At 41.1% G+C, this 11,140-nt stretch overlaps 1 protein-coding gene across 1 annotated transcript in view; it reads left to right on the top strand.

Annotated features, from left to right (window-relative positions):
- Npsr1 (neuropeptide S receptor 1) overlaps nt 1-11,140 on the top strand; it is a 189,716-nt gene that overhangs the window by 162,722 nt on the left and 15,854 nt on the right. The window contains exon 6 of the mRNA XM_028763872.1: nt 7,177-7,253. Within this exon, the coding sequence (XP_028619705.1) occupies nt 7,177-7,253 (77 nt within the window). The remainder of the gene's footprint in view (nt 1-7,176; nt 7,254-11,140) is intronic.

Consider the following 11,140-nt stretch of genomic DNA (forward strand, 5'->3'; position numbering starts at 1 on the left):
AACGAGAGAGAGAGAGAGAGAGAGAGAGAGAGAGAGAGAGAGAGAGAGAGGGACAGACAGACAGACAGACAGACACACATTTCACATGTATGTTCCTAATGTGAAAATTCCATGTCAGCATCAGTTTGGGGCATATGTTAAACCACCTATTAGTATATATGGAAGGAAAGAAGGAAGGAGAAAGTGCAATATCGCATCAGCAGCAGCAAACTCTCCTGAGAGCTGCCCATGAATAAAGATGTCACAATTCCATCATCAACTAAATCAGTTCCCAAGGCTTGAAGTCACCGTGACTGACAGACAGCAAAGGCAGTGCTCTGCTTTTCTGGGTCAAGACAACTCCTGCGGTTTCACAATTCACTTGGTGGAGCTGCCTAATTGTTCCAGTGAGGTTGTTTGCCCTGGTGTAATTGCTCTGCTTTCTCCGGGCTTATTTTCTTGTGACCTAATTGATTACTTACCTTCCTATCACTTTCCCTCTCAGAGACAAAGATGTGGCCAAAAAAGATCCATGGTCAAAATTACAAAGGTACAAGTGGGAAGATACACATTAGTTACGGAGCACTGGCTTGTGTTATGTGAGGAAAATCCATTCATTTTGCTTGGGCAATAGAGCTCAGATGGTGGCAAAGGCCCCACGGTTAAGCAGTCTCTTGTGGAGTCCAAGGCTATGGTGATTAAAAGGGTGCCAATGACCTGGCCAGCACTAACCATAACATGAGGCTTAAGGCCAAGGAGATTAGTGGGGCCTGAGTCAACCTATCACATCAGGAAAGAGAGTGACACCCTAAATACTGTGAGCTAATGAGTAGTAAGATTTTCTTGTTTTGAAACAAAACAAAACAAACAAATAACCATGGATATTTGTGTGTGATGTCCAACCTTCCTTCCACTTCTTCTCCTACATTCTCCTAGTAGCCCCCCACCCCAACCGCTGGCAGGAGCCTGTTCAGGAAAGGCTGGATGATCCAATTCAAGCCAAAGAGGTGAAAAGAATGTCTTCAGAAAAAGGACTCTGATTTTTAACAAGAAGTCTGAGAATGAGGCCATCTGTGCTTACTCTTGTCTGTGTTAATGTACAACTAGCATGAAAAGCCTGCACTAAAGAGAAGCCTGAAAGTACAGAAGGGACAGGGGACTTCAGCATCAACAACTCTGACATTCTCTACCTGTGAATGGAAATAACACTAGCACTGACCACAGAATGTTGTTGGTGACAGTACATGGGACAATGTTTGTGAGAGGCTGGTATCATGGTTGGCCCTTTTATTATATAGAATATGAAGTTCTCTGCTCTACATTCAGAGCTTCTCTGGCAAACTGACCTTCATTTTAAACTCTCTGATGGGTCCTAATTGTGGAACCCTAGCCCTTATATCCCTAAAGTAGAGAATTTTTGTTTTGGTTTCCATAGCTCATATATGAACTAACAAAGTAAGAATTTGTGTGTTAAAAAAAAGGTTCTCACAATCGGCATAGATTGTTATTTTATGGTCTCCAGCACCTATTAAGAGATGAGGATAAGGAGACAAGGAAGACTTTATGGAGGGACAGACTCATGAGGGTCACCAGAGATCAGTTACCTCTGTGATTGAGTTCTGAAACATGAGATAAGGTCCATGACTCCTTTCCCATCTCCACATCCATGAGTTAAAAGGCAGGGGTTCTTCTGGGAATACTCTCTCCTTTCTTGCATCAGGTCACTCGTAATGTGGTAAGACCAAATCAAGAGCAAGTGAGCCACCCTGGCATGACTGTTAGTTGACTTTCTCCAGGGGAGTACACAAGTTTCCTGCTCATTCTTACCTATTTTAAATCTCTACACCATACGTAGCTTGGGCTACAGCTTAGTATAGAAGTGCAAGACTACACATTTAGTGTTCAGCGTGTTAAATATTTTGGCAAGGTAAGTTTTATTGCTGCAGAGAGTGCTTAGCTACATCAAATCTATCAGAGAAGCACACCCAGTGAGGTTCCCACTAGGTTTTTATTCCTAACGCAAAGGGGTCCCTGTATATCACTGTCAGTGGTCAGAGTTCGGCTTCACATTCTTATACTATTGGTTAATATGAAATGCTGAGTTGATACACAAAATACAATTCTGAGCACCAAGTGAAACTCTGGACAGACATTTTGATTTTAGCAAACTCTAATCCTAGAGGAATTTGAATTTCTGCCAAGTAGTTTCTTTACAATAATTCTTAAGTGGAGTTTTGTCTTGCATAACTGGTTTATAGAAAGGACAGTGCATTTTTTTTTTACATTTCTTACAAGGACATTTCAATATTAAATAAAAATAGGGATCTTCCTGCAGACAAGCTCTTGTCCTCGAAAGCACTGTTGGTCTGTGCCATTCCAGGTCTTTACTGTGAGTGAACAAGCATATGTTTGTGCTTATTTTTTTCATTTGTTTGCACAAATGGAAACGGATCTCATATATATGTATATACATACACACATATTGAACCAAGCCAAACTTTGAGAACTGTAATCAGTCATTCCACTTTACTACTCTCCTGGGAACCAGAGTTTCTGTTGTGTCAGTGCAGAATCAACCTGCAAACACACAAACTCTGAGTGTTCTCTTACTTCTCCTTGTCATTCTGATCCGCGATGAAGGCATATGGTCTGTCCTCAGCATCTTCCATAGATGGACATGCAAGCCTGGCTCTACTGACTTGAACTTCTCTAATCTGAAACCTCCTCTGAATTGCATATGGGAGAATGGGGTGTTTAGATTGTCTTCTTTGAGTTCAGGAGTTAAATAGGACAGAGGTATTCTCCAGCAGAGAAATTCTTCAGTTTTCATGGTTCCAAGAAACTTAAGTCTTCTGAGAAAGTTACCCCAAGCCAAGTTACAGAAGAAGTTGTATTCAAAACATCAGAGACTGCCTTTCCTTGAACTGTTTCTAGGTACACAATATTCAGCACAGGACTGTTACAGACAATCTCTACACAGGCTGTGTTGTCCAACAGAGTGTTCCAAGGAAGAGAAGCTGCCTGTGAAAGGGAACACAGTGATCAGTAGTGTTTCACTGCAAGATAGCATACAAAGAATGATATATTACAAACAGACAAATGAAAATGTATCCCAAGAACAAAACAAGGAGGGATGGAACCCATTCTTACCCGACTCCACTGTTTAGGAAAGTAGGGTCCATATTTACTTGCCTATCCTGCTTCTGTTGGCTGAGAAATCCAGGACAAAGATATGCCAAGAAGCAATGAAATGGTAAGAGGCAGGAGGATGGAACAAAATAAGAGAATGGTGAGAAGATCTGATGCCACGTCTGTGATAGCATCTAAAGAAAATGGACTTGTTCAGGTAAGCCAGGAGTTAGGCTGAAGAGCAGCTCTCTGTCCTGCATCACCATTGCTTATGGCACTATGGTCTCTGGCTACAGGAGCAGGATAGAGGTGTTTAAAGATTATGTTACCACTAGGGAAGAGATTAAAGGTGTATGTGCTGCAAGAGCACATAGACTAGAGTTGGGGAGATTAACGTTCCTCCCACAAAGGGAGATTTATAAATATGCAGATTTATAAAACATTACCTTTTTTTTTGTTTGATAGCTCCAGTGTTTGACAAATGTGATGGTTTGGATGAGAAAGGCCTCCATAGGCTCACATGCTTGGTCCCAGTTAGTGGAACTGTTTGGGAAATATTAGGAAGCTTATTCCTTTTGGAGGAGATGTAACACTGGGGGTAGGCTTTGATGTTATAAAAGCTCACACCAGGCACAGTATCTTTCTCTCCTGTGGTTCAGGATGTAAAAGCTCTCAGCTTCTGCTTCATCACCATGCTTGTCTGCTTCCCATCATGATAATCATGAACTAACCTTCTGTAAGCAAGACCCTAGATAAATGCATTGTTTTATAAGAGTTGCCTTGGTCATGATATCTCGTTCCTGCTATAGAACAGTAACTAAGATATGAGAGAATAAGATAAATTCTACAGACAAGAGGTGGTAACATTTATGTATCAGTTTGACTACATCTATTGCTACAGAACAATTTAATTAGAAGGATTAAAATGCAATGTATTTATATTTTATGACAGTAAATGGAATCTTTAAAATAAAAAAGAGAGAGATTGCAAAGGTTTGTACTAACACTGAAAAGATGGAAAGGTAGGTGCCAATACTGGAGTCATTTTGAAGGGATAGCCCACAACACTTGCTCACTAGTTAGGTAGAAAAGATGAGAAAAAAAAAGAGAAAATGCAAGGAAGTTTCTGGTGAATGACTGTTGCTCCGAAAAAGTAGCTTGCCTGAAACAGTAGATGACAAAGATGCATACCCACTGGTTCCATTTGTCCAGCTAACTGTCAAGGGTAACCTGGCTTCATGTTCCTCTATTTGCCTGTAAATAAAAGTAGGGCCAATTAGGCCCAAGACTTTAACTCACAAGACAATTCTAACTTTAACATCCTATATATCACTAAATGTCACCAGCATTTGAATCACTGGTGAGTTAAATACTAGGATTATCATTGCCAGATAGCATTAATGTCTCATGGTGGTTGGGACCCACCATGGAAATGGTTTGAATGTATGTTACCTACAGAGTCATATGGTGTCCTGCTTTCTAGGAGGCTGTAGAACCTTTGGCAGGGGAAGCTCAACTGAAGGAAAGTAGATTCTTGAGGGGATAAGAGAAGGGGTTGTTAAGGCTAAAATCCCAAATCTACTTCCTGTTCCATCTCTAAACTACCTGGATGTGAGCAACTTGCAATGTTTCATAACTGCTTACATAACAGTGAGATATTCTGGTTTTCGTGTCTTCCCCTTAAACTATGAGTCCAAATCTCCTGTTCCCCAAAGCTGTTGCTTATCAACTCTAGAAAGGCAACTAATATACCTTGTGTCTCCTTTACCCTGGGAAGTCCTGATCTAAAAACACTGTTCCAATTTGAGCAAATGCTCACTGCTAGACTTTCCTTGTTTGTTTGTTTGGTTTTTTGTTTGTTTGTTTGTTTTTGTTTCTTTTTCCTTAATGGAGGCCTACAGACTCCAAGAAAGTCCCTAGATGGCCTATCAGAAGGAAGAGAATGCTCTACCAAGGCCTGGGTTTCCCTGGAGCATGAAAAGAAGCTCCCAGAGCAAGAATGAAAAAAGCAATAAAAAAACCAAAGTTTTAACATGGTCATTAATTAAGTTATAGTCTAAAGCCCATTAGAATCCATTAGTGCTTTGTCAGCTACCACAAATTGGAACTCTGTGGTTTTTTTTTAACTACTAATTCTCAAGAGAAAAGGATTATGCACTTTAAAAATAAGGCAGTGTTCTGCACCAAAGTTTTTTAGTTGAAGTGTTCAGTAAACTTTAAATGTCAAGTAACATTGAGAAGAGTTGAAATTTTTGTATTTATCAAAGGAGACAGGAAATACAAAATTTGCTGATGTGTGTATGTTATTAACACTCTGCTGCCACAGAGCTCATCACCGAAGAAGAATGGGTGTGATGGAAAATGGGGGTGGGAAGGTGTTGGGAGCCGACTCTGAGCAGAAAGTGGCTATCATCTTTGTAGCCATCTTGAGCCATATACTCTGACAAGAGACTTGTTTTCAACAGCCTACAACAGCTGAGCACACTCTGATAATTATCTTGATCCCTTCAATCAAGGTCAGGCAGTGGTGGCACATGCCTTTAATCCCAGCACTTGAGAGACTCGAGGCGAGATTAAAGGCGAGCGAGACTCAAGGAGAGACTTGAGGAGAGATATAAAAGGAGATACTTGAGGAGAGAACAGGGCAGACTCCGTCTCCAGAGCAGACTCAGCAGACTCTGTCTCATCTCCAGAGCAGACTCTGCCTCATCTCCAGATCAGACTCCTTGTCTTGTCTCCATTCTTCGTGTCTCCGTCCCCACTCTCTCTCTTGCTAGGCCCTGACCCACGGAGCAGAGCAGTGGAACAGGCCGTTACAGGAAAGGAAACAAGAAGGAAAATTACACTCTTAAGTCTACTGATACTCAAGCACTGTGCTCAGCTATTTAAATATGATCATATTTGACACCCAAAATTTTAAGAAGTTTGTGTTACAGAATCTCAACTTAGACTCTGGGTGTTGGTTATTAACTACTATGTAATAAGATATCACAAACCTCAGCATTGAAACAGTGTACATTTACAATCTGTAGTGCCTATGTGTTGGTGCCTGGGCACAGCTAACTGGGTTTGTGTTTTGGTAACATGTTTGGGGACTAACTAGGGGTAAGAAGTCACTAGGCATAAAACTGGGGAAGCGTCATTCCAAGGTCCCTGTTATTTTTGCAGAACTAATTTTCCTGGGGCTGTGGAATTAACGCCAGCCCTGCCTTGAGAAATATGCAGTTATGTGTAGTTACTCCATTAATTGTATCCTCAGGGACAACAATAACCTTAGCTGAGGCAAGTAACAGATCCCTGATGAACTCAAGGATATAGGACCCCACTAGTGCAAGAATACAAAGGAGGGGTACAGAAGCTGTCCTATAGTGAGTAGGTATGGTGACTATTCTTGTGAAGCCAGCCTGTAGAGAGTGTATTCAGGATGGCTATAAGCTTGAAGCCAGCCTGGGCTACATAATGGATATTTTCCTAGAATCCTTAAGTTTCCTTTGTAATTCTAGACTTGGAAGGCAGAGACAGGGAACTCTAAAAGCAAGATGACCAGTGAACCAAACTATGTCTTTATCTGGGACTAAAAAAACAAACCAAGCTTCATTGAAAAAGTAGAAGAGAAATATGGGGGACAACTTCTGATATCAACCACAGGCTTCCATATACTTGCCCCATACACACACAAACACACACACACACTGAGAGAAAAAGAGAATGAGAGAGAGAGAGAGAGAGAGAGAGAGAGAGAGAGAGAGAAATTAACAAAAACCAAATGGCACATATGTAATAGATGATCCTTATCTCCAAAGCAGAGTTTAAATTATAACCTACACTGCATTTCTGAATACCTGGATTATTTAAGTCCTCTAGATATTCATCTGCTTGTTTCAGACACTAGCAGCTCCACGAACTCAGTCTTATGACACCTTCAGTACGATCAAGCATAGTTGTCGGGATGGTTGAGATCTCTCTCCTCGGACCTTTCTCAACAAGAAATGGAGGTGGTAGGCCTTCTGATTCTTCACACTGGGGACTTTTCAGCCATGGTAATGCTCTCTGTGGTTCCGTCTGCAGCGTCATCTATGGCCTTGTGATCCGAACTATTTGGATTAAAAGCAAAGCCCATGAGACGGTGATTTCCAACTGCTCGGGTAAGGCTCTGAATTTCTCAGCTTTCTCCTAAGCTATCTCTTGCAGAACTACTCCTCTAGCAGTAATAGCTAAGGGTATCTGGATTCACAAGCTTGCTTAATTATAGCAGGACCCAACAATAGAATAGATCCCCAAAATGCTGCCCAGAGGGCTCTGTCTTCCACTTGGCCTCCCCGAAAGCTGAGAGAGAGGGCTGGCGAGATGACAAAGTATAAGGCCACTGTTGCCCAACCTGTGGACCTGAGTCCAACATGCAGAATTCACATGGTAGAAAGACAAAATTGACTTGAGAAAGTTGAATAAAAAATAAGATGAAAAAATATGTGGGAGAAGGAGGAGTGTATTTTGAGCTGCTCCGACTAAGCAAGCACTGTCTGTTCCTTGCAGCAGCTTTTGAAGCTGTATCTAGTTTGGTTACATTGGAGAAAACAAAGCAAACTAATGGGCCAGAAAGAAGAAAGATTTCTGGTTTTGTTATGATGTGGCAGTTCTGTAGAATGAGACCACTCTGCTTAGGTCTCACACTTCTCCAGTCCTTCATATGAACACACATGTGTACCTGGCAGGCCCACTGTTATGAAAATATCTACAAATATTCACATAGTTGAACTCATATACATTATAAAACACACACACACACACACGTACAAGCCATCTGCACTCAGACAATGACTACAAACTACTATACAAAACTCTGGAAGAAGATGGCTTCTGCTCTGGCTCTATCACTGGGAGCTATGCCACCTTACAAAGTCATGTAACCTTCCTGGGCTCCACTGAGTCAAATGAGTAACTACATTAGATTACCTCTAAATCTCTGTTTGGACTTGGGCTCCCTAAATCTCCATAGATGGAGCTTGGCTTATCACACTAGAAGCTTCTTTTCCCATGTGATAGGAAATGGCCTAGAGGATCCACAGGCTTATTTGACATGAGCATCTCTGTCTCTTTTCCTAGAGAATGTGGAGAGGAATGTAAATCATGGCATTTCCATCTTAATGCAGGTGGTTATGCTGTGTGCACCTGTGAACCAGAAGCAATATAAGGCAATGGGCACAAATCTCAGGCCTTGTTCCAGTGTCACAGACAGGGCAGGGGGAGAGAAGGGACTTCTACTGTTAGCCACAGGACATCTTTCTACTCCCTGCCCAATTTCTAAACTGGCATTTTGTAGATTAAAAAAAAAAAACAGGCTCGATCTTGCTGTTTCTATATGTAGCACATACTGACATGAACAGGATTCAAACACAATTGACTGATTAGAACTCACATGCTTTTCCCCTTAAGCCCGGCCACCTCCCATGAGGAAGAAAATTATAGAAAGGGAAGTTATAAATGACTTTTAAACCAGCTCCAATTTGGAAAAAAATAGATCAATAAAGTAAAGCCTGTTTTTATTAAAAGTCCAAATTCAAGGTCTTTAGCCCTGGGCCCATCCACAGCATTTCCCTGGAACAGCCACTCAGAACCAACTCGAAAGTATTTTTCCTATATTTGAAGGTTGAGAGTTTGGTTTGGTTGAGGTAGCTTGGGTCCTGTTGTTCTTCCAGATTCAGTCCTCTGTCTTGTGATTTCTGCTCATTGTAGAAGACTGTCATGTTCCTCCCTGCCCATCCCCCTGAGCTCTCACTTTCCCATCCTCAACCCCAACAAGCTCTTCTTCTTCCACTTGCACTTCTCACTCTATGAGCTATGGTGAAGCTTACCTCATTTTCCATGCGTTCATCCCTAAGGAAAGGAGGCAAGGCACACACAGCCAAAGTCTGAGGTGAACTCTGGTAGGCCTCCCCATCACTGTTGGCAAGCACTTTCTCTCTCAAGTGCCCCTTATGTCTCCCTTCTGTTATATTTTCTAGTCACAACATTGGACTTCCCCAACTTTCAGTACTGAATTAGTACAAAACCACTTAGAGATGTGTGCCCACTAATATGCACAGCATTGCCTTTTCCTAAATTAGAAGTGGCTACTGTCAATTTTCACCACGTAATATAATTTTGAGTCTTCATGACACCTGTTTTTAGCTTGTCACCATCTGTGACCTGCTTTCAGAATGAGGCCAGCTGCTAGTCTCAAAGTCTCACATCCTGTCAGTATTTTATTCATCAATGGACTTTCCTTGACATCCCATGTTTCAGAACAGCCAGGCAGCTCAGGAGTTGGCTAGTAATGGGATCTCCAACGGTGTTGGCATGCCAGGATTATTGCTCATCAGCAAGGTACATTGGCTAAGATTAGTGTGAACAGAAGCTCACTTTGTAAACACTGCCTGCCAAGCCCAAGTTGCCCTTAGTGTGCAGCCCTTCCTCTTGTTGACAAGCTTGTTTACTTTCTCCCACCCAGAAGCTGAAAGGAACAGCTTCATAAACGACCGGAGACTTTGCCACAAACAGATGGCGTAGACTGAAACATTAGACCTCACGAGCTTGCATGTGTTTGAATTCTAGGAGAAAGTACACCTTACAGTGTGGGCATGAGTATAAGAGATTAAGGAGAGAAAGCCATGAAACAGACAAACCATAGCATTTCTAGAGAGAACTAAATCTCACCATCGTGACTTTGCTGGTATGATATGATCTACACTGTGTCAAACTGCATATTTCAAATTCTATGAGACAGAGTGAGGTAGAGAAAAAAAGAACCTTCTAGTTAGGAACTAGGTTAAAGTTCTGCTTTGTAGCTTGAAAGCTCTACAATGAGCCCATTAAGTGTTCTCAGCACCAGTGTTTTCTGTAGCTGAGGACAGACACAATGCTTTTCTATACAGAACCATGTCTAATAAAAAAGACATGCACAAAAAAAAATACAAAGAAAGGAGTAAAAGACTTGTGAAAGTTTGTAGCTAGCAAGATTCCATATCATTAACATGTTGGTTTGCACCCAGCTGATCTACAAACTAATATGATTCCATATTAAAGGCAAATTAAAACTCATTTTATTGAATCTGGTAGATGTTTTTAAGACCTCTATTAAGACATGAAATGAGAACAATTCAAGTCATGAGAAATTCAAATTATTTGGAAATTATTTTCAAAATAATTTTCAAATTATTCCTTGGAAAGTAGAACAAATTAGAGAAGTTTTTCTGTTTCAAATGTGACTTGTTAGGGTGTCTTTGACATAAAATAGATAACCACAGAAAATATTTTGTGCCTCAGATCTACATGTATATAAGGACTTGAAATATATCAGAAAATCATGGGGAAAAAAAATAAAACTTTACTTCCATCCATAGTCAAAGCATAACTCCAAGGAAATTAGAGTCTTACTTGTAAAAGTAGTTCTTTAGTCTTTAAACAAAAGTAACATAATATCTTTACAACACTTTTAAGTCAGGATGCATGATACGTTATAAAGCAAATGGAAGTGTATTGGTTTGGCTCAGTTAGCATTTTAAAAAACAGTCTAAACACTCTAGGAGAAACTATTTGGAATCTAGTGTGCCCAGAAGAAGGCAAGTGTGCCGAGCACAAGAGGAACTCCTAGAGAGCAATTTTTAAAAAGCAATCACAATTTAGAAGTAAGCAAACAACAAACAGTTGCTTATTCAAACAGCAAGCCAGACTCACAACCCCAGCAGTAATCAGGTGTCTGTTTAACTCTCAAGTAGATGTAATTGTCCACCTACCGAGTTGCTTTCAAAATGATCTGATATTTCTAAGGACTGGTATGCAAACAAATCTCATGATTTCACTTTGCTTGACAGTGACATTCCTCACACTTGCATCAGGCTGCTGATCTATTTGCTTCTGCTCTGTCCCACATGCTGGCAGTCATGGCCAGATCCAACCTCCTCAGATTTAATTCCCCCCTTCCCTTCCCTTCCCTTCCCTTCCCTTCCCTTCCCTTCCCTTCCCTTCCCTTCCCTTCCCTTCCCTTCCCTTCCCT

This window comes from Grammomys surdaster, unplaced genomic scaffold (genome assembly GCF_004785775.1).
Source record: "Grammomys surdaster isolate TR1022 unplaced genomic scaffold, NIH_TR_1.0 140, whole genome shotgun sequence".
In the NCBI taxonomy this organism is placed as follows: Eukaryota; Metazoa; Chordata; class Mammalia; order Rodentia; family Muridae; genus Grammomys; species Grammomys surdaster.